Consider the following 22,518-nt stretch of genomic DNA (forward strand, 5'->3'; position numbering starts at 1 on the left):
AGAGGTAAAATATGAAAAAGGTACTATTCAGCTGCTTTGACGTGTCATTACACCATCATCAGTTAGAGTCTGTATGATAAAACACCTCTCAGACAGGTGTGTGTTTAGTGTCTGTCTAGCTCCTGCTGCTCTGCAGCTGACCCTGACCTCTGACCTGCTCTTCTCAGGATTATGTGGGCGTGTACAGGTTGTGTTTGACTGACATCTCCCTCACTCTCCTGAAAGCTGTGTTAATAATAATAATAATAGTTTATTTGTATAGCACTTTTCAATACAAGTAACAAAGCACTTCACATTAGCTAAATATCAAACATCCAAATAAATCAAAGTGAAATGTAAATGATAATTACAAAGACATTACACAATAAAAGCTTTTTTATACAAGTGAGTCTTAAGTAGTGAAGGAGGTAAAACTGAACTGAACTGAGAGCCTGATCTCCTCTGGCAGGTTGGTCCAAAATTTAGGGTCCTGACGGCAAAGACCCCATCACCTTTAGTTTTTAAGCTAGACCTTGGAATGGTCAGCAGTGAATGACCAGAGCATCTCAGACTGAGTCCTGGATCATAGGGGATAAAAGCTCAGAAATATGGGGAGGTGTCAGCTGAAACCTGGCCATAAGTCATTAAAAGAATTTAATAAAAAGAGAAAGTGATAAAAACATGGCTGAACAACTTTCTTCACCTGGGGTGTAAAACACAAATCCTGGTTGAAAATTACTCCATGATTTTTGCCTAAGCGCTTAATTGCATTTGTTAATTGACCTAAGTTTTCTGTAATTTGGATTCTTTTTGTGGGGGTGACCAAATACGATGACATCAGCTTGTGATTTAATTGTAAGAAATTGTCTGACATCTGGAATTTTATTTCAGTAAGGGAGTTGTGGATGGTTGTTGGACTAGTCACCAGGTCTGATTGGTAGGTAAAGTTGTGTGTCATCAGTGTAGCAGTGAAAATGGACATTGAATTTACAGATGTCGCAGAGAGGGAGCATGTAAATGGAAAACTAGGATTACCTCCTTGTGGTTGTCTGTCTCCTCCACTCAGACTAGTTACATCCCTGTTTATCCAGAGTCAGAAAATACGAACCATTTGTGTGAGATTTTGTCATAATTTCTGTGTGAAGTCTGGCGTTTTGGCTAAAAATTGTTTTATCAGGTCACTTTGACCTTGACCTTTGACCACCAAAATCTAATCAGTTCATCCTTGAGTCCAAGTGAATGTTTGTGCCAAGTTCCCTCAAGGTGTTACTGAGATATCGTGTCCACGAGAAGGGGAAGGACAGACAACCTGAAAACAATGTCTCCAGCTCTGGTTGTCGCCGCCAGAGGAACACGAAAACGGGGACCCAGGATTGAGCCTTGAGGGACACTGAGGGTGAGTTAGTGGAGGATGAGACTGAACCAGCCATTGACACAGAAACATCTGTTAGAAAGACAGGACCTGAACAAGTTTAAAGCCACAGCACTGATGTTGTGATCTACTGAGGTCTAAAAGAACTAAGATGGAGCAATCACCTGTGTTGCACCTCTTGAAGAGGGAAAAACACTTTTAGTCCAGTGACCTAAAACCTCTATTGGGGTGTATGTGGTCCCTGTCAGGCAGCTGGATGTTTGTAAAGATGGACAGACAACAACCAGACGGGTGAAGTGAAGCTTTTGGTATTAATGTGGTCAACCAGACGCTTTTAATTTCAATTTTTTTTTTTAACAATGATCGTAGAACCTGATCGCTGTCAAATGATTTAAGTAAGTACACCAAAGAGGCCTGGAGCTCTGCAGAACCCAGACCTGTCCTCTTTCCAATCCTGCTGCTCAGAGAGAAATAAAATTAAACTTAAAAAAAAAAAAAAAAGAAAAAAAAAAAAAAAAAAAAAAAAAAACATACAGCATCACTCTGACCAGATGCCACTCTCGTCCTGTGAGTAAGTGCTTGGTGGAGACAGAGAGAGAGAAAAAAAAGGAACAGACAACAATAGTAATCTCAAGATTGCTTGTAAAATTACTTTTAAATGTAGATAATATTTGTATATAGGTAGATAATGTTTGGTTGATTTAAGGGGGATAGCAATAAGAACTTAAAGGTCAATACAATCAGAAGGTCTTAGCTCACTAGCTAGGTCAACAGAGAACCAGTTATACATGCACTACAAAGAAAAAACAAAAGAAAATTTAAAAATCAGAAACCTCAAGTTGAGATTAAATCCAGATTTGTTTGCTCAAAACTACCAAATGAGTCCAATGCTAGATCGATTCTTTAAAAAAAACAAAATGCTGAATTTCAATTTTAAATAAAATAGCTAATTGACATTATTGCACATGAGCAAAAGACAGTAATACTATTAGAACTCTGTTCATTGACCCGCCCCCTCCTCCTCCTCTTCCTCCTCCTCGGACCCTCCTGAAGCACTTCAAAACATTCAGAAACCTGGTGATGTACGACAAGAGATGTTTCATCAACAGCAACCAAAGAGAAAAAAAATGGGAAAAACCTCAATTGGGGGTGGGGGTGGGGTGAGGGCAGATAAGACAGCCAGCAGAGATGAGGGTAGAACACTTACATTGTGCTATCATGTACAGTAAAATGGCTGCATAAGTGCTTTTTCTTAAGCTTGAAGAGAAAAAAAAATGTTTTCAAAAAACGGTGTTTATTGTTGAGGCATTGTTAAAAGTTAGCCTGTGCTATCCATTCAGGGGTGACAATGTAAAATCCCTAACAGTTGGGTTCCAACAGCTGTGAACAGGAAGGAGAGAAATCTTTCAGGACATAAAAAAATAATAATGATGTTACCCCTCGGATTCTGTCGCTGCTACATTAAAACCGCACGTAATTATGTGCAACATCGGAAAAAAGGCTTTGAAGATGATTCCTCTACACTCCGTCCTGTGTTGGTTTTTTTTCTCATTTTTCATATATATAGATTTTTTTTTTTTTTTTTACATGTTCCGCCGCCTCATTATTGGTGTTGATTGGCAGTGTCCAGGTCCAATAACATGGCAGAGTGATTCAGTAAAAACACCATAGTTGCAGTGAGGTTATTTAGGGGAGTCACTCTGGAGGAGGCTGACAGTCCGCGGCTCCGTCACTGGTGGATCTCTGTGCCGGGGTTTCGCTCAGACCGGTCCGTTCACTGACACTTCTTGGGGAGGTGACGTTTCCTCTCTGTTAGGGCAACACAGAGGAAAGTTACTCGTTAACAACCTAAACTGTTTCAGTGCAATGATATTAGTTCACTGTCATTTTTATTCGTCCCTGCTGAAAAAATGTCAGGCTGAAATAGATTTCCACAACAAAAGTTTTTTTGGAGAAAGAAGGAAACAAACAATTAGAGATATTTGTTTGAAATAGATATATACACACACATATAATATATATATATATATGTATCTTATATATATTAGACCCTCAATATCAACAGCGTTAGTGACTGTTTTTTTATCATGATATGAAGACAAATGTCTTTGACAGAATAAAACTCACATTTCCTACTGCAGAGTCAACAAGGGCTGCAACTGAATTGATTTACTGTTTGGTCTATAAGATATCATATAATAGTAAACTATGCCCATCACACAGAGGTGGACAGCAACTCTAAACTGTACTTACTATAGTAAGTATAGTTTACTCCTCTACACTGAAAGACAAATATTGTACTTTTGACTCCACTACATTTCTATGAAGTTCTCTTACTTTGAAGCAGCTTTGAGTCAGTGGAATGAATTTTCTTTTAATTTGAAAATGTGACAGATCATACACTGTGTTCATCACAGTAGAAAAAACAATCACAGCCAACTCCTCATGTTTGAACCTCTCAAGTGTCCTAACAATGGCGACGTGAGATAAAGATGAGGCAGAAGATTCTTCACCAGAGACCACAGGGTATGTAACATTTGTTTAATTCCAGATAAACTTTTAGACTTTTGTTGATTCAATTATATTTTTATGGATATTTCTACACTCCATGTATCATATTCTGTAAGCTTTTTATACTACAGGTTCTACAGTCAGTCAGTGCTTTCAGAAGCTTTCAGAGTCATTAGGTTCTGCAAATACAATGTGGAGCACTACAAGAAGGTGTCGACATAAAAAATTTACTTTTGAATACTTCAGTATTTTTAAAATCAAGTACTCCAGTACTTTAACTGAAGTAAAAATCTGACTGAACAACTTTCACTTGGATTGGAGTCATATTTGACCGGGAGGATCTGTACTCTGACTAATGGAGCTGTGAACTTTGTCCACCTCTGCATCACCTTTCTGCATCCAGTTGTCAATGCGACTTAAATCTTGTCAACTGCCTCTGTCCACACGGGTCCATGCAGATGTCCGTCTGCGACCCAGAGTTCATAGTCGTGTGGTATCTACTGCTGACAAACGTGTGTGTACACATCCATGCATACAGACGCCAAATGTAGTGTAAACACAGCCGTATGTGTGTCCACTGCCCGTATCTGTTTGGACCTTTATACCAGAGGGCCATCATCCTTCACCCTCTGTCTCCATGGATACTAATTCTAATTCGTGATTTATCAATTATTTACTAAATTGTTTGAGTAATCATGTAATCCATAAAATGTCAACAATAAACAGACAACTCAAGTTTCCATCATTATTAATGACCCAACAGGATTTTTTTTTTTATTTTGAGAGAAGTTTAAGTTTAAATTTAGAAGCTCTAACTTATTTTTTCCTGATATAACACAAAACTGATGAAATCAGAATCAGTGATCAATGAGTTCAGTCCAATGATTGGACAGGTGGCAGGTACTTACTTCCTTTCAGTCTGTGTGTTTACAGGTGAATCCTCCGCAGGCGGCTGCTCTGACGTTTTAGGAGGATCTGACAAAGAGAGTTTCTCCAGAGACACCGGACTCTCCTCACTGCCAAACAAACAGGGAGGTTAAAAGTTACTTTTAATTTCACACTAACACTCTTGTTTGTCAAGTCATAAATCCCTGTGGTGTGTCTTTGTTAAAGACACTTCGTCTCTTTGTTCCATAGCTGAGCCCTCTTATGTCACTGGGCAGGGGCAAAGAACCTAAATCACATCAGCTTTTGTAGAAAGCTCTTATTCCCTGGGAGCAGTGACATAGTCCTTACACTTTAAATCTTTAAATCAAACACTCCGAAGACAATCAAAAATCTAGTTAACTGCATAAAATAATATCAATATTTCTGTCATGTTTTTGCTGTTTTTGAAACGAAACTAGCTTCATGTGTCCCCTCGATGACTGAGAAGATGAAGGCTTTGTTCAAGAAACGTTTTATTTCCTTAATTGGTCATTTAATTCTACCTTTCAACACTAGTGAAGAAATTACTAACATTGTATTTGCTGCCCAGTAACTTACTATCTCTATTAGTGATGCGTACGAGTACTCAAGTACACGTACTTGCTGACGTCATTCGAGTCGCGTTTCACCATTCGCATATTGCTTATGGCTACAATAGCTCAACTCAGTTGGCGTTACGTGCACCATGGCAGCCATGACGGCTCATCATCATGTCATGTCATTTTGTTTTTTCTGAGGGAAACTACAGGCTTAAAATGCCGTAATTTAAGTTTAAGTTATTATTTATTTGAACAAAATATATTTACTTTGGATTTATGATTTGGGCTGTTGACAAAGAGTTGCGTGTTAAGCAATACTGTACTCAAGTTCATTAAGTGCCTGTTGTTCTGTAAATGCATTTGAAATTGAACTTGGTTTCCACTGTTGGCAATTTATTTACAAAAATGTGAAAGTATTAGACAGTAATGTTCTCTTCTCCATATATATAGTGCAGAGTGGTCTGGTCAACAGAGGAGGCTCTCAATACTCGGCATCTGAGAGAAATACTTTCAGTTATAAGATCCTAACCTTTTGAGGTCAGCTGTCTTGTTGCCAGGGGCGCCAGCCTTTTCCGAGGTGATGGCTGCGGTTGGAGAAGCACCAGCATTTTTGTCGTCCTCCTCGCTGTCCGATCCCCCAGAGGAGCTGCTGTCTGAGGCCACGAGAGGAGCCTTCCTCCCTTCTCCCACTGGCCAAGTACCAGGAGAGGCACCAGCATCTGCTGACGGACACACAAAAAAAAGTACTGAGCAACAGGTGTGTAATTGTTAGAGTTTGTTTTACATTTATTTTAAATTCTTTCACCAACTCTAACTGAGACGGGTTCTGTCTTCAACAGAGAGGCAGGTGGGTGGGAGTGGGTAGACCAGCTGAGGTGAACACTCACCACTTTTCTCGTGGTTTTGTTTGGCTTGTTTATCAGCGGCTCCGCCATCCACGGGAGAGCTGCACCTGGGATTCGTTTCTGTGCTGTAGGAGAAGAGAAATCTGTGTTAACAAGTTGTAAAGACTACTGTTCCAGCAGAATCTATATTTTACAATAAATGTAGTGGCTTCAGGACCACTGCACTTTTTTCACTCCTAACAGTGTAGTGGATTTAAGTGTAAATGGATAAAATTGCCATTTTTGGCACTACTCACAACAGATCTCTCTCTAACTGTTCTGTACGTCATATACATCATCATTGATTCTGATGGCCTTTACTTTTTCTATTTGTTTTCCTCACTCTGCATTAGGTCAAACCATTCAGCCATAGCATATTTGTTAGCACTTAGTAGTGGTGTGGCTATACAGTAAAAACCTCGTTCTGTGAGGTGACAGTGCTGACCACTGCACCACCATGTCCGTCATCGGTTTCCCCTAATTTTAAGATTTTTTCCGCAACTCTAAAACCTTCTGTTTTTTCTCACACTGACCTCTGGGTAAGTCTTGAATGAAAAGGTTGTTGGAACAATCACTCTCGAATCTATGGGCCTAAACATTACCAGCTCCTTCTTATATAGAACATAATTTGTATGGTAAAATATCAATTTAAACTACGATCTATTAGACCAATAAAATATTAAATGTCAGTTAATGTTTTTTTTCATTTTTTTAACATAAGCCTAGGAGACCTGCTACTTTGCATCAACAGTTTTGCTTCTCACCCGGAGAAAGGCTGGAACTCAGTGAAGTTGGCCCAGCCTGTTTCCTGTGTCTCTGCTCCACCCCCGGCTGAGCTGTCCCACCCTGCCTGGTTTTGGGATGCTGCAGTCCCTCCAGAGTCCCTGAAATTCGCTGTCCAGCCTGGACCTGGAAACAAGACAAACAACGGGCACAGAATAAGACAAAGAGCCGAGTGTTGTTTCCACTGACAAATGACGCTCTGTGATTGGCTGTTCTCCAATTTACTTGTGTCTGACGCGTTCTGTTCAGAATCTTCGTCCTCATCAGACTCAGATCCGCGGTCCTGCTCCCTGCCTCCGTTCTCCATGCTGCTCCTGGAGCTGCCCTCTGAGGTTTGGGAGACTCCAAACCTGGATGGCAGGGCCAATGGAGACACATAGAGGACAGATGAGAAGGTTAACAAAGACGGAGAGACTTAACCTGTAAACAAACTGCACTGAGAAAACCAGGAGCTCGAAAAATATCTTCAGCTTTACCTTGTTCTGGATTTAGCTTGTGTTGCATAGTTGATCTCCTTCTCCTCCCAAATGTCCTCTTCCTCTTCAGCATCATCAAACTGGCGTATCCTCTCTTTACAGCAGGCTTCAAAAGCAGCCGCATTGGCCTGTGCACAAACAAGACACATGGATGTTTTGATTTTGGAAAAACGATGTGGGGGTTCATTTAAATAACAAATAGTGCAGTGTTGTGTTATTCTCCTACAAGGTAAAACAATTATCTTAATTATTATAAAATACGACTCAAAAAGTGATATATCTGTTATTTAACTACGTATTATTACATGGTTTGTAAATATCTTCTGTAGAGAATTTAACAAAATAAAACAATACATTATATAAATATACAAAATAACAAGGTTACCCAGAACAGTGTTGACCACTCATTTAACTTTAGTAGTCTGGAAAGTAATAATACACATTTCTGAAGAAACACAGTAAGACAGAAGCGCCTGCAAACACTTACACTATTATCATCAGCATCTAGATTGAAGTTTATTTCGGCAATTCTGTCAAATGTGGCGCTGAGGAAAGAGAACAAGGAGAATGTTAACATGTTAAAAAGTCAGGTCACTGCTGTGGGAATATGTTCAGGAATAAAGAATAACACATCTACACTCAAGCATTACAATAATATGACAAACATAAAATCAAACAGTGTTTACTGAGGATGAATAAAAACAAGGATTTTTTGCTGAGCAGAGCTGTGACGCTGAGTCAATATGCTGTGTGAGACTCACTTGATATTTTCATCATGCTCACTAAACTCCTCATCGTTGAACCCAAACTGATCCACAAAGTTGGCAGTCATCTGTTGGATCTGATAGTCGGAGAAGGCCTGGGAGGGTGCAAGGGACACTTTTTTAAGGCGATTATGGACAGAAGAGGTTATCACAGATGGATAGAGGCTTTATATTATTAGATATCAGATAAGTGTGGAATGTAATTTTGTTTCAATGGTGGTGAGTCAGTCGTACCTGCTGGAGAGACAGGTCGTTGGGGAAAGGGCTCTCCATGTCATCGTCCTCACTGGACGAGTGCATGTTGTGGGTGCTTACCTGCAGGACACAGTGTGGAGGTCTGGTGAACTTTTTGGTGTTGAACATTACAGTGTCCACTGGCCTTACAATACATATATCTACTTCACATTGTAATTATGATATGACAGACAAAAACTTAAAAAGTCATGGCAATGTTTTAAACAGAAAACAGTCAAATATTAGATTAATGCTGCCTTTAAAGTTTTGTGGATTTTTTAACCTATGGCTGCGCTGTGGAGCTTTTCTACAAGTGGGTCCCCATGTTTGTGTCATGCACACGTACAAGGATACGCACACTCCTGTGACACAATACCATGTTTGTATTAAGATGCAATACACGTTCCTGCCAATGGGTTCAGACTTCTCCACTGATCTACAGGAGGCAGTTACACAGCAGGAAGTGCTGCAATGTGCCATCAAAGACGAGGAGGAAGTAGACTGCTGGCGAGTAAATACGGATGTTAACTGTGCAGGGTTAAAAATACTAAAATAAATAAATAAATAAAATCAGCTTTGCAAATGTTTTATGAGGAAGGAAATACATTCCGCATGTTTGTTTGTTAGAGTCCAACGATACACACAGTGTGCTTTGATTAGTAACACTGACTGACACTGTAAACATGATTTAGTCTGTTTACAAGAAAACTCCACCTTTAAATCATGGCCACTAATGTTTATAAATGAAAAACACTTCTGATTTTTGTTGCATATATTGTTGCATTTATTAAATGACAAGTCTAATTCATTGAGGAGCTGGTAACGGCTTCTCTGACAGTGTGCTGGTTCTGAACTGAGTAACTGCTGCTCTGAATGGGCATAAACTGGGAGAGAAGAGGAAATTAGAGGAAGTTAAAAGAAAGCTATTTATTCAGGAAAAAAAAAAAAAGAATGCTACTGAATGAAAACTCACCAGCTCTACCGTGTTCCTCCTGTTAGTCTCTCTCAGGGTCTCATCCACGAAGCTCTCCCAGCGACCTCTGCAGTCCTCTGGCAGCTCTGTGAGAGGAAACCAGTGAATTAGTGAATGTTCAGTTAAGCAGATAACTTCTCTGGCCTTGATCAGGCCTCCTGTAATATACGACTACCTTTGATGAGGTCAGTGATCTGGGCCTGTACTGGTCCTTTCTCCAGGTTCTGGACCACCATGTTAGCAATTCTGGTCAGATGACCCATGTTGCCTCTCCTGGTGCCGCCCTCAGACCTAAGATTCAGGTACACTTAGGATTACCTTCAACACAGTAACTACTATTTTTACCTTTGACATGTATAATCAGTATGTAACTACCACACGTAATATGTATAAAAACAAAATGCATCTGCACAGGAATAATGCAGTGGAAGGAAATGTGCTATTTTAATACAAATGTGTTGACGCTCATTGCTAGCCGTGCACATGAAGAGACTCTTACTGTATTCTATCATTTTCCTCCCAGGCGTCAAGAATCCTCTGTACCAATCGACACTTCTGGAAAAGCTGAGGGTTCAACAACAGAAACACGGTGTGAATATGAGTGTGGACATAGGCTGAAAAAACAGTAGGAGTATCATGAATCAGGATTTTCAGGGGGGTAACTGAAAGTGAGCACCAGAGCTGAGCAGCAAACACACGAGTCGTGTTGCCCTGCCTAGTGCTGTCTGGCATACAGCTGCCCTCTCTTTCCACCACCCGTCTCTACTCCCATCACAGTCAGCTCTGTTTGTAAAGTTAACAGCCTGCCACACTTCTGCTCCTGCATTTTTTTAACCGCGCAGATAAAGAAAAACTGCAGTGATTCAACTGACAACATGAAAGACGACTGGGGGGTCTTCTTGATTGATGCATCGCCTCATCAACTTCTAGGGGACTTGGTTGTAATATGATATTCTCAGGGTACAGAGCTGCTGGAGCCACCTACATGTGCCACAAGGGCATTGTGGATGGAGGTCTGTGGGTCAATGGTCCTGCCTGTCTCCACTGCCTCCCCTTGCACCTCGGCGTTAGATGCTGCAGGCTTCCCGTCGTGGTTCTGGAGGCCTGGGCTGGGACGCTCCTCTGAGGAAGGGTGGTTCAGGATAGCCGCCACACACAGCTCCACTTGGAAGTGCAAAAAATTATTCCAGGAGTATTTGAAGAACAGATCCTGTTCACAGAGGAAAATATAAAGCAAAGTCACTGACATGCAGTATGAAAGACAGAACAATTGTAAGCAGCACATCCCTTAAAAACATGTCAAGATACCAGTATGTGTTGCATGTTCTTTTCTGAGCATTTTAGACAATTACTGCAACACCACACGGTTCTGTGTGTCGCTGTTCTGTCACATTAAAGAAGCCATGATGGTAATATCTGAACCGCTGCCGCCATGTTGTTTAACTAAGGCAACAGTGGAGCATTTGAATCCACTGTCTGCTGAACGGCACGAAAATGAACCTGCTCCAAAAAGGTCACACCCACTGCCCTTTGGTCAGGGGGTGTGATAAGATAATCAGAGGTTCCCCACCTCTTGACTAACCTTGTGCAAATCTGATGTAACTGTTTCAGACATACAAACAGAGTCAGGCAAAAACCTCCTCTAAAACAGCTACTAAAAAAAAACATATGAGAGCTCAAACACATCATACTCGCTATGTGTGCAATGCGAAAAAGGAGCTACAGCCTCAGCCTACCAGTAGTAGGTCCATGGTGGCAAGATTGCAGAGCTCCTGGCAGATACTGGGGGCATTGGTCTGCAGTAGGGCGGCCACCAGCCGGGCCACGTGAAGGCGGGCGTTCCCCAGTGGCTGCTCAAGAACGCCAACGGTCGTCAATATTGCACTTTTCTGTAGATGGAAAAAGAAAAGTACATCAGCTAATGTTGCCATTAAATGTTGTTTGGATACTAGTACACAAAAAACTGATTCTCAATTCTACAACTGTAACAGGGGAAAACAAAAGAAAATATAAAATTTTGTACTGTCAATTAACCATCAGCTACTGCGCTATTTTGAAAGTGTGCTAAAATGTGCTAGCTGAGTACTGAGTACTCATGTAGTGTGCTGGTGTGTGAGCAAGATGCTCTATCATGTTTAGTATCATTATTACTTCATGGGATGGCACTGCAATGCAGCTTTACCTTGGGGGGGTCCAGAAGAAGCTGCTGGAAGTCCTTTAAATGGGGCTCAATGGCATTTAAAATACTGCTGTTGACAGTGTAAGACCTTTCATAACCCTGAGAATACAGATCCATCAGCCCTTCCAACCTAGGAGAGACAAGCAGACAACAACATCTGGTAACCAAACTTTAAAACTATAAAGTTAAGATTATACTACCTAACAAGTGCCTGTGCCTGTGTTCATATGGATACACCTATATTTCCTCTGCATTCCTAATACCTTACAGGAATAAATAAAACAAGATTTTAATTACATCTGCTCATGAGACCTGGGAGGGCCACAACCCAAAGAAACCAAAATGATCAAAGCCTCCAACATTTACAATTAAGAACTTGACAGAAGCCACTTCAACTCACCCAGACCTCCTGGTCTCCAGTAAGGTAAGTAGCACTTGAGTTCCGTTAACGATGGAGGCCTCGCTCCTCTCCCCCTCAAACAAGTTCTTGAGGAGCCCCGCCACACTCTCCTGCCTGAAAGGTGCACAGGTTTATGCTGTAACAACTTAAAGTTTGATGATGGTGACATGGTCTGTTGAAGCAAACAAACCAATTACTCCGCTATTTACAGTGGGCTCCAAATGTCTGAGACCACTTTCTCATTCACTTGAAGTGATCGCAGAAATTCATAGTTGTTTATTTTTTTCTTTTAAAGAATTATTCGCTCCAGGTTGGGAAATAGTACATCTGGAATTAGCTACAACATAGGAAACCTGTCCTATGTTGAGAAAAAGAGCATAAAATGAAACTACCAGTTATGGTGTCACATAACTGTAGGCTAACTCTTTTCTCCTTTGGACCAGTTTGAGGTCTTGGACTTTGAGGATGGGCCAAACATTTGACTAGTTTTCCCACTAAACAAAGCCAGTCTGGTAGCATTTTTGTTTCTAATGTGGCCAGTTAAATAGTAAAAGGTTTTCCGTTGCACACTCATTCCAAACACTGAAAACCCATTATTTGTTGCTAAAAAACTGGTCACAGGTCAGATTTATTTTCCCTCTTGAAACATTAACAATAAGGCATTTTAAACTTACGACTCTAGTACGGCCAATAGTGGGTCAGCCTCCACATTCTCCTGCATCTGATTGGCCTGGTCTCGACTAAGGCGGATGATGTCACAAAGTGTCTGGGACGCATTTGATTGTCTCTGAAAGGTAAAGTGTTGAATTGTTTAATGTAAATTAACCATTAAGATGGTTTCTTTAAGTTTGTCTTCATCTAACAAAGTATCAGTATCATAACAACACGTTGACAGGTCAGCGTCACTCACCTCCTCATCTTTACCAGTATGGATGAGCTCTGTGAGTCTCTGTACCAGCTTCTCCTCATTCAGCCACTGGGATGGAAAAACATAAACTACATCAGATACTGTCATGTTTTGTTTAAACATTTACTCAGAGGAGGTGCACAGACGTATTTATGTTTCTTACATGGAGGACCTCCTGCCTCAAGGGGGCAGGCTCCACACAACTGATGAGGCGAAGCAGCAGGTCCATCATGGCAGAGGCATCAATATGTTTCAGCACCAGGCCAATGAAGCCTTCCTTTTTCTTTAGAAAGCTAATAACCTGGAAAATTTTCATTTTAGTCAGTTTTATAGGGTACAGTGGATTAACAGTGGAAGCCTCAATCTTTTTCATTGTACCTGTTCGGTTTTCCTGGCAATGAGATTGCCGATAGTTTTGCTGAAAAAGCTGGCCAGTAACGGGTTGAGAGGTGGGTCCTGCTCCAAGAAGTGGTAGAGCATCTCGAGGAGAGAATCGTCCGCACCCAGCTTATCGTTTATAATGGACACATCTGATGTCAGGAGCTCACAAGCAATGTTGGGAAATCTTAGAAGAAAACACAGGACGGCAATGAGAGGGGGTCTTGGTGCAACTAATGATGTTGAAGTGGCATTTCTGAAATGTTTTCTCATTATCTGAGCTTTGATCTGTCTAAAAGAGGTGAAAAGAAATTTGAAATTTGGTTTCTGTGGGGAATTTGACCAGATCAGAAAAGATAGGATGTTATAAATTTAAATAAACAGAGCTGAACATTGTATTGTATGTGCATTGTATTGCTGACATTATATGAATGACAAATATGAGAACAAATCAAAGAAATTATACAAGCCTCACTTAAAGCGGCTCCGCTCCTCCAGATCAACAGGTGGCTCTGTGGTGATGAGGCTGACCAGCTCCTGCATGCAGTGGTCCTGGGAAAGGAAGAGGAGCAGTCGACGGTTTTGGGCCTTGCATTCCTGCAGGACGTCATCCTCCTCCATCAGTTCTCTCAGCGTCACGTCCTCCCTGTCCAGCAGCTGGTCGATGTGGGAGGTGGTGTGCAAGTCAAACTTCCAAAACATGGTTGCCGCTGGGACGGGGGACACAGCCCTGGGTCATATGACGGTAGAGTGAGGAGGGAGGGAGGGTAAAGAATATTTGCAGGGAGAGGAGGATGAGGGAACACAGGGAGGCCCAGAAATAACAAAAGGGGTGAGGAAGGGAAGAGTGGACAAGTAGGTGGGGAAGTAAGCAGAGGAGAGAAAATGATGTAAACAAAGATATTCACTCGAGAGTCACACCTTCCTGTCCTTTATATCATAGACTATGTTAATACTCTTAATATTCTGACGATCATATTAAGATGTGAATTATTCCCGTTTATGCTGAGATAATACAGGGCATTTTTAATGAAATTAAAACTTTAATGAAGTTTCCATAGGATTCTGCAAAAGAAACAAGATACATTCTACTGTTCTTTCATTTTATATGGTTCTTTCATGTAAACCTTTAAAAACCCAGTCCAGGTTTTTGGTGAATTTAAATGTTGATGCCCACAAAAAGTAAATCACAGCTGGAGGGTCGTGTGAGGAGCATGGAGAGAGAATAGACGCTTCCCTCACCAGCTCAGTCAATTCAAGCCAACCACCAACGACTTTTCTGTTAAGTGTATTTATCCTAAACTAACAAATGTAGCTATCTTACTGACTCATACATGTCGAAGAACTAATTCCAGCATGCACAAGCACAGGAATCGGCTCATGTGGAATCTGCAATGCTGTTGCCACGGCGGCAAACCATCCGCCTGGTGATCTGAAGACATCCATAGAAGTCTCTGGAGTCTCTTTGCATGCAGCTAGCAGCTAATAACAAACGCTAACAGTTAAAGTGGATAACCTTAAGGAACGTGGTTTTTGCCACAACCTCATTAGTCATTAGCATTCCCAAATGAGAAGAGGGTCCACAGGTTACAATATTCATGAGGGACTCCCTCCGTGAGACCATAGGGATAACAACAGAGCAATTAATGCTTTTAGAGACACTAATAGTGAAGCCTCCTCCCAAAGCCTGACTGCAGCTGATGGTGGTGCAGGTCCACCACTTACAGATGAAACAACATACTCCTCAACTTTCCAGAGAGAAGTTGCTTTCCTTCCGTGGCCACGAAGGTCAGATTTCACTTGACCCATTAATTTGTGACATGAAGGATGGCACAATGAATATAACACTATACTGTACATTAACAGCTCATTAGCTGTCTCCCACTGACAAACCATGGGATTAGCTAGCTTCTTGGGTAACTAATTTAGCAACAAAAAAAACTACAAGCATGTGTTTTAAAGCAGCTGCCAGTGCTGTGATGTCAGAGGAGGAAATTATGCTATATTTAAGCACTGTACCTGTGTTACTGACCGTTTACTCAACAGACTATACCTACAACAATCAAATACTCTGCTCCCAACTCCAGTGGCTCTGTAGTGGTCCGCTGAGCTGTGGTGCCTTCAGTCAACTAACAGGGATTACTGGAGCATGAATTTTTAGCTTTCATTGACTTTAATTTCTTATTATTTACCGACTGTTTTAAACAGCTATTATTTCTTCACCAGATCACTGGAAAGTGTCATTTTTTGTTCCACTGATGACATCATTCTTTCTGTTTCTTGAGTTAGCCAGCAATGCAGATTGGCAACCAATTCAATAATTATCTTTTCAAAGATCCAAAATTTAGAAACGAACTGAGAAATACAGGCGTTTTTGAGTGATAATAATAAACCTGATATTTCCTCCAATCTTCTTCTAGACACAGCTAAGGCGTATATTCAGGGTGTGGTTATTTTTTATGTTGCTAGGAGGGCAGACAGAGTAAGTAAGAGGTCAACGACTTTCAGAAGGAGCAAAATCTTCATCCTTCTGATGATTTACAGGCTACAATCACTTCTGTTTGGGCCGTCCTTGAAGCAGAAAAATTGCTCATGTATGCTAAACAAAGTTTGGGAACAAACCTAGTAGGTAATTAAACTAACCTCATGCTTCAGTCAAACTATCCTGTGTGACAGATGCTTCTGGTAGGAAACTATACAGCACTGAAGACATTACTACTTTTAAAAGATTTATGAGAAGCTATACAGATTACAAACAACCATTTTGAGTAATCCAGATATATAAGATTTATATCTGAATGTAGATAAAAAGCTAATAGTCAAAGACAGCGCTTTCAACTATCATATGTATTGATCAGACTAGTTTTTAAGCTGTAATTCTTGTAGTAACATTCGTTGCCTGTTTAATAATCAGAATGGGACAAATTTGTTTTTGTTATTTCACCTGACGCTATAAAGGCTTTTGATAGGATAGATTGGCCATATCTTCTACAGTCCTTTGGTAAATTTGGTCTGGGCCCTTATTTTGTAAATTAGATATCAATTTCACCAGAATTCTTTGCACTTGCAATAGAACCCCTGGAACAAGCTACTAGGAGCAATGCTACAGTGGAAGCCGTAGCTGTAGGTTCAAGAAATCACAACGTTTCGCTATGTGGTGAGGTCTCTCCTCCCACACCATAAATTTCTTAATCCTGATTCCACATGTGGTCTTGAACCCAATTCCTTTTAGACAGATAGAAGGAGTAATGTACAATACCAGTCAAAAGTTTTGTAACGCTTTCCCATTGGAGTGAATGGGAAAGTGCCAATACCAATACTACAAATAAAAGGCTGCAGCCAGAGTGCTGCAGGAATTGGTCCTCAAAATTCCTGTTCCTTCATCCTGAAGTCTCTGGGTTTTTTGAATGGGTTTTTGGTTAGATGACTGGCATAAGGTTTGTAGCCAACATAAGCTCAAGAAATTTTCATCTTTTAAGTGATCCTAGTGATCCAAGTGGCTAAATGAGACAAAAACCAATCTACTCACCAGTCCACCTTTACAGCCCCATTGTGTTTATACTTGCACTAACTTTCTAAAAGGAAAGGCTTTTGAAGTTTAGTGGTTATGAAGTTTGTTATGAAGTTATGTGAATGTGGTGTAGTTCATTTATATCCTAATATTAGCTTTTTACTTTATTTAGGCTTCAAACATCATAAAGTGGGGTTTAGTTGTGAAGATTATTTACCTGATTATCTACCATAGCGTGTAAGTATGATAAACTTTTGTTTGTCAGTTTGTTTTCTGCAATAATGCAAAAGCCAATGGAAAAATCCCATTGGCTTTTTTGTCGAGGGAGCCTACAAAAATATGTCATTTGTGTAGCACTCTATACAATTTTAAATAACAAACAGACTTCATATTATCCCAGTGAAGCTCAATCAAATGAATCCCCAATTGTCAAAGACCTAATGCATTCATGCACAGTATCTTTTGATGTCACTATATCTTTATTTTGGTCAGATGTTCTTCCTCTACGGAATGTGAATCTAAATTTGGCATTGAACGTATCTATAAGCAACTCATACCCAGCATAAACTAAATATTATGTTATTTACAATGACAACATTATGGTCCGAGTAAATGTAGTCATAGTCTATATATTACAAAAAGACAAAGTGCTCACACATACCAGTGGATGAAATGTGGATATCTTTAATCAGACCTCCCCCTCGGGCAGGCAGGCATTTGTGTTTGTGCAGACAACAGAGAGTGTGGCGAGGCCTGGCATTTATCAGCATGGGTCTCCTCTTAAAACGCAGGCCTCTTTAGGAGATGAGACACTGAGACGCTCACCATAACCTGCACAACACAGAAGAAAAAATTGTTATCATACCACTCAGACAAGATTTTAGATCTGCACAAATAGCCTATGTGAATGTAGATATGAAAATGTAAAGTTGTCCTCATGATGAGTCAGCTTAACATTGGTTATATACAGTACTGTGTAAAAGCTTTAGGCACTTCAGATGTTTAGATTCTTATTCATCTCACAATACCACCAGGGAGGCGTCTGGTCGCTCCCAAATTCTCAAAGATTACTCATGACGCGATGTGACTGTTGTGCATGCACACATCATAAAGACGATACATTGTCCAGCCCTAAATAGTAGTATCAATAAAGTTGTCCTAACCCCACCCATCCCTCGTTCTGATATTCTTATTAGCAGAGCTCACAACATCCAGGAAGAAGATTCTTGTTGGTAGCCAGTACTGTTCTGAAAAGGTTATGAATGATGTGAAAACTAATGTTGATTTCTTCATCAATTTAATACTGATTTCAGATTGGATAAAATGCCATCAAACCTCAACCCTATTTTCAAAACCCTGGAATGAATTACAAGACTCAATAGTGTTTGAGAGAGGATGCATTTGTGAAGCACAATGCATACTGGTCCTTTGTTAGGTGCTATGTACATGTTATGGCTAAAATTCTTTAGTATTCTCCTTGTTAAGTCAGTTTGCCCCCATGTCTTATCCATACTGTATGTTTAGCTTTTCAAAAAAGAGTTGCATCAAGTTATTTATTTAAAAAAAAAAAAAACACCTGTGCCCCTAATGTTTTTCAGTCATGTGCACCAGAACCCCTAAAAAGTACTACTGTATATAGTACTGTATCTCTGCATGGGTAGCATTTATATACCTTGTCATATATGTTTGCTCTTCTATTGAAATTAAGTAAGCTTTGTTCTCATTAACATTCAGTCTTCCTTTCTACTTTTTCAATTTCATACCTTAGAGCTAATGTACGTAATCTGTAAAATCTGTAATCTGTAAAATGCGGGTTTACCTGTTGGTATAATTATATTTATTTATTTTTATGTTGTTCGTGATGTATAACTCAAAGCAATACATATGTAAAAATCTATACATCCATTCTAATTAGACTCTAACTCACTGAAAACATATTAGAAACATAAGACAAATATGTTGGTAAAGAGGCTCAATATAAGTCATCAAGTTGCCTCTCCAACTGATGGCGAATGACACTGATGTTAGAGAAGATAGTAAAATATAGTAGAGTCAAATTTACAGAATGTAGGTTTCAGTTTAATGTATAAAAAGTAACATGAAACTGCTTCCATGTGTTAAAGCGCAGTTGATTTTATAAGAAGATAAGGAATATCCTCATTTTTTAATGGACTGGTATCAACTATATGTTTTGCTCCTCTGCAACATTTTGCAAGTGCCCTACGCATCTGTGTTATTGCTTCAATATCAGTGTGGTGTCTGTTTCAATAAAATGCAGACAATGTATCAAACTTTGAGGTTAGTTAACAAAACATTTTGGGACCTCACAGTTCTACAGGCTATCATTTAGCAAAACGTAGAACTTAAGATTGAAAACATGCTGTGTCATCTTTTAGGTTACAACAACAACCTAAAGAGCTGAAATTAACAAACATAATTATGATGTGCATGCCTGCATCAATCAGGTATTAACTCAATACAATAGGAATATTCACTAGCATGTAAAAAGGGTGTATAAGTGAAGATTCCCTACAAGACAATACCCTATGAAAATGCATTAGGCTGCTGCCTTCAGACACATATCACAAAGTTTACCAGAAATATATATTAGACTGCAGTATATCAGTTTTCAATCCTGGAAATTACCATGAAAGGTTATGGCCGATTTCCAGAATGACAATCAAAAAAAAAAACCTACCACTACCCTTATACCTGTACAACTGCTGCAAACACTAACAAGATTTAATCTCCTTCTTGTGGCTCATTGCACTGCAAGTTAATATCAGGCAAGCTTTTAAATGCCCACTATGGTGAATGGAGGATGTACCTTGAATGATGGAGAATGAGTATTTGATGCTTTTGTCACTATGTGAGTATGTTTAGTTTGTTTTGTGTCATGTGGTTACTGTGGCAGCTACTCTAGACAACAGAGTACACCAGCAGTAACAACAAAACAATTACATCTGCTGGCTTTGTAGACTTGGACAAACTTCTCTGAGCAACATGCTATCATCTGTTGATCATGGAAGTAAAGCTCAGGGAGGAAATCAAAGTGCTTCCTCCTTTTTTCTTTTCCCCTTTTCCTGAGGAGGACCCTTCCTTGCACATGCAGCAGCAGCAGCAGCAGCGTCCATCTGGCATACATTTACAGAGTACACAAGTGCAGTAATAACCCTGTTGAACGCTCCCTGTGGACACTGAACAGAGGAGCAAATGCTTGACTTTACATCCAAAATAGAACCCGCTAGAGGCAATCTCAACAAAAACAGTCTACTGGCACATATAACAGACGATGAAAAGAGGAACAATAGCACACATAAAGAGCATATGTGTAAATGTTGTGAGTCAACAATAGTCTGTAATTAGGCAACTTAAAATGCAGCAAGCAAAAGGGATTTCCACCATCCCTTGAAATATCTGAGCTCTCCTTTACATGCTGAATGCAAATAAAGATGCAACTGGTGGCAACTGAATGTTTATCATGTTGTTCTAGATACTTAGTGGCATGTGCTAGCAAATGATCAACCAATCTGCAATAGTGCACTTCAGAGGACAAACAAAAGCTACAGTTTTAGTCAGCCTGTTGCTGCTTACTTGCACTTAGGTGCGCTGAAGTTGTAAAATTAGATGAACAGACCTGTACCTAATGCTTGATGCAGAGATGATGGTCCCAAAGTACTGAGAGACCTCTTTATGAGAATAAAAGACAGTCATTTTGCTTGTGATTTCTAATACCCCTTCATAAATGTAAAGAGTTCCTGGTGCTTCATCAAATCACATCACTGATTATCTTTGGGTTTGTTAGCTGTCAGACAAAATAAGCCAGGGCTTCAGACTTTAATGACTTGACTGGGGCACTTGCCATTATTTCCTTACAAATCCAAGCAAATGATACAATGTATTTTAAATTAACAGATCGATCAATAATGAAAAAAATATATATGAATCTGTTTCCCCAAGACTGTCTAACAATGAAAGACACACTGATGTGTAGCTAAAGAAATGTAAAGTGAGCAGCGCAGCCTTGGCATGAAATGCACATCAACTGACTTGTGGTAGGAGCTCAGATTTCTGTTTACTTCAACTCCAGTGGAGGCACCACTACCAGAGATTAAAGATTAAAAAAAAACGACGTAGATTAACGTTACAGTAATTACAGTCCTCGTGGTTAATTACATTCCGCAGCTGTCTTACAAACACTAAGTCTCCTTCTTTATCCATCGGTAACTAACATACAAACGGTGTGTACTTCATTTAAAGTAACTCAACGAGGCTTCGTTGTTGCTGGCCTCAGCCAAATCCGAGTGGCTGCACTGAACAACACTACTTTATATAGCTCGTTAGTTAACTACTAGATGATAACGAAAACTTGTGTGGATATAGAATAATATAAATAATATATCAGTAGGGGAAATAAAATTACATTAACATAGATGGCACCCAAACTCAACTGATATTCCTAACTTAGTGACTATGTTACGTTAACTAATCTAACAACTAAACAGTTTCCTTTGGAAAATTTAGCCGATTAGCCAACATCGGATTCTTGATCAACGTTTTTTGGCAATTCTTAGACACTAACTTATAGTATTAGCAATCAGTTTTGAAAACATTCATGTTAGTTCCTCCTTTACTCTGATTAGCACGTAAGCTAATTAGCTACTAACAGTTAACGTGTACTGAGCTGAGATAGCCAACTTAAATAGCTCTCCAACTTGGGTTCAACTTTGTCGATGGAGCAGCAGAGTAAACGTTCGCTAGTTGCTCGAACTCATGACGATCTTTTCGTCCAAACTTACCTTTGATTGAAAGTCCGCTGCTATTCCTCCCGTCTGTATTGGATTGTTGGTGGAGTTTTGCGTCAAGCAACCAGCTATTAAGTCACTAGCTATCCAGCTAACTACTAGCTATCTGTGTTAGCTAACATACATTAGCCTGTGAGCGAATAGTGATTTGTTTTGAAGAAGGGGTCAGTCTGCGACAACACTGGCTACTGTTAGCTAGCTCAACTTAGCTAACGTTAGCCAAATGTTGCTTTCAAGTCTATCAAATAAAGAGTTCTCCAACGTTAACGGCTACTTTACATTAATAGCAATGCCTGTTATTTAAGATATAGAATGTATGATTCGTACTCACGCACAAAGTAATTCAAACGCGGGGCTAACTTTAGCATGCAAGGCAGGAAAAACTCAGTCATATTTTTCGAATCAAAATGGCGACATGGTTACGAGAGCGCGCAGTAGACCTACAACGGGAACGTGCACCGACTTCAGACAGTACACTGAATGACGCGACGGCCGACACTGTTACATCTATTTAAACTATTAGTCAAGTTCTAACTCTAAACGTCATGGTATTTTAAAGTGTTGTATTTTAACTCTACTACGGAAGCCTACATGTCTGATGATTTGTTTTCTATCAAGATTAAAGTGTTTTATATGGACATTAAACACGTATTTATGTTGTTTATTTAGAGGTAGTTCAGCAGACTTTTTGCCCCTCCCTTACCCATACACCTATTCATCAACTTAAACAATTGCAAGTGATACGTATTTAAATTTCAGCACTGATTAGATTTGACAAAAATTCCTCCCAGTTATCAAACTGTAAAAAGTGATGTTTTATGATGTTGTGATATAAGATTTGACAAAATAATCAGTTACTAACACTGGAATCAGATAATTCACCTAACTAATTAAGA

At 39.8% G+C, this 22,518-nt stretch overlaps 1 protein-coding gene across 4 annotated transcripts; it reads right to left on the bottom strand.

The window, feature by feature from the left end:
* Window positions 1-226: 226 nt before the first annotated feature.
* On the bottom strand, window positions 227-22,071 carry ppp6r2a (protein phosphatase 6, regulatory subunit 2a). Of its 4 annotated transcripts, none has more exons than XM_056367685.1 (24): window positions 21,617-22,071; window positions 17,479-17,648; window positions 13,782-14,036; window positions 13,307-13,493; window positions 13,092-13,229; window positions 12,932-12,997; window positions 12,696-12,808; window positions 12,022-12,135; window positions 11,625-11,751; window positions 11,179-11,331; window positions 10,428-10,652; window positions 9,942-10,006; window positions 9,618-9,733; window positions 9,443-9,528; window positions 8,470-8,550; window positions 8,233-8,330; window positions 7,959-8,016; window positions 7,472-7,599; window positions 7,221-7,345; window positions 6,977-7,121; window positions 6,216-6,298; window positions 5,858-6,047; window positions 4,771-4,878; window positions 227-3,160 (listed from the first exon to the last, which is right to left on the bottom strand). In XM_056367685.1, exons 3-24 carry the CDS (start codon window positions 14,006-14,008, stop codon window positions 3,112-3,114), a joined length of 2,682 nt encoding a protein of 893 aa, XP_056223660.1. In that variant the 5' UTR covers window positions 14,009-14,036; window positions 17,479-17,648; window positions 21,617-22,071; the 3' UTR covers window positions 227-3,111. The 4 variants fall into 4 exon arrangements, with proteins under 4 accessions (XP_056223660.1, XP_056223657.1, XP_056223659.1 ...); XM_056367682.1 differs by having other exon boundaries at window positions 5,858-6,050; window positions 21,617-22,070; XM_056367684.1 differs by having other exon boundaries at window positions 5,858-6,050; window positions 21,958-22,064.
* Window positions 22,072-22,518: the final 447 nt, after the last annotated feature.

This window comes from Seriola aureovittata, chromosome 22, assembly GCF_021018895.1.
Source record: "Seriola aureovittata isolate HTS-2021-v1 ecotype China chromosome 22, ASM2101889v1, whole genome shotgun sequence".
Lineage (NCBI taxonomy): Eukaryota > Metazoa > Chordata > Actinopteri > Carangiformes > Carangidae > Seriola > Seriola aureovittata.

Excerpts from the sequence above, each read along its gene's own strand:
- ppp6r2a (XM_056367682.1), bottom strand. The coding sequence starts at position 14,008 with ATGTTTTGGAAGTTTGACTTGCACACCACCTCCCACATCGACCAGCTG. Across the intron at positions 10,007-10,427 it reads ACAATGCCCTTGTGGCACAT|CTTTTCCAGAAGTGTCGATT; the intron begins GTAGGTGGCTCC and ends TTGAACCCTCAG. Across the intron at positions 7,122-7,220 it reads ACAGAACGCGTCAGACACAA|GTCCAGGCTGGACAGCGAAT; the intron begins GTAAATTGGAGA and ends TCTTGTTTCCAG.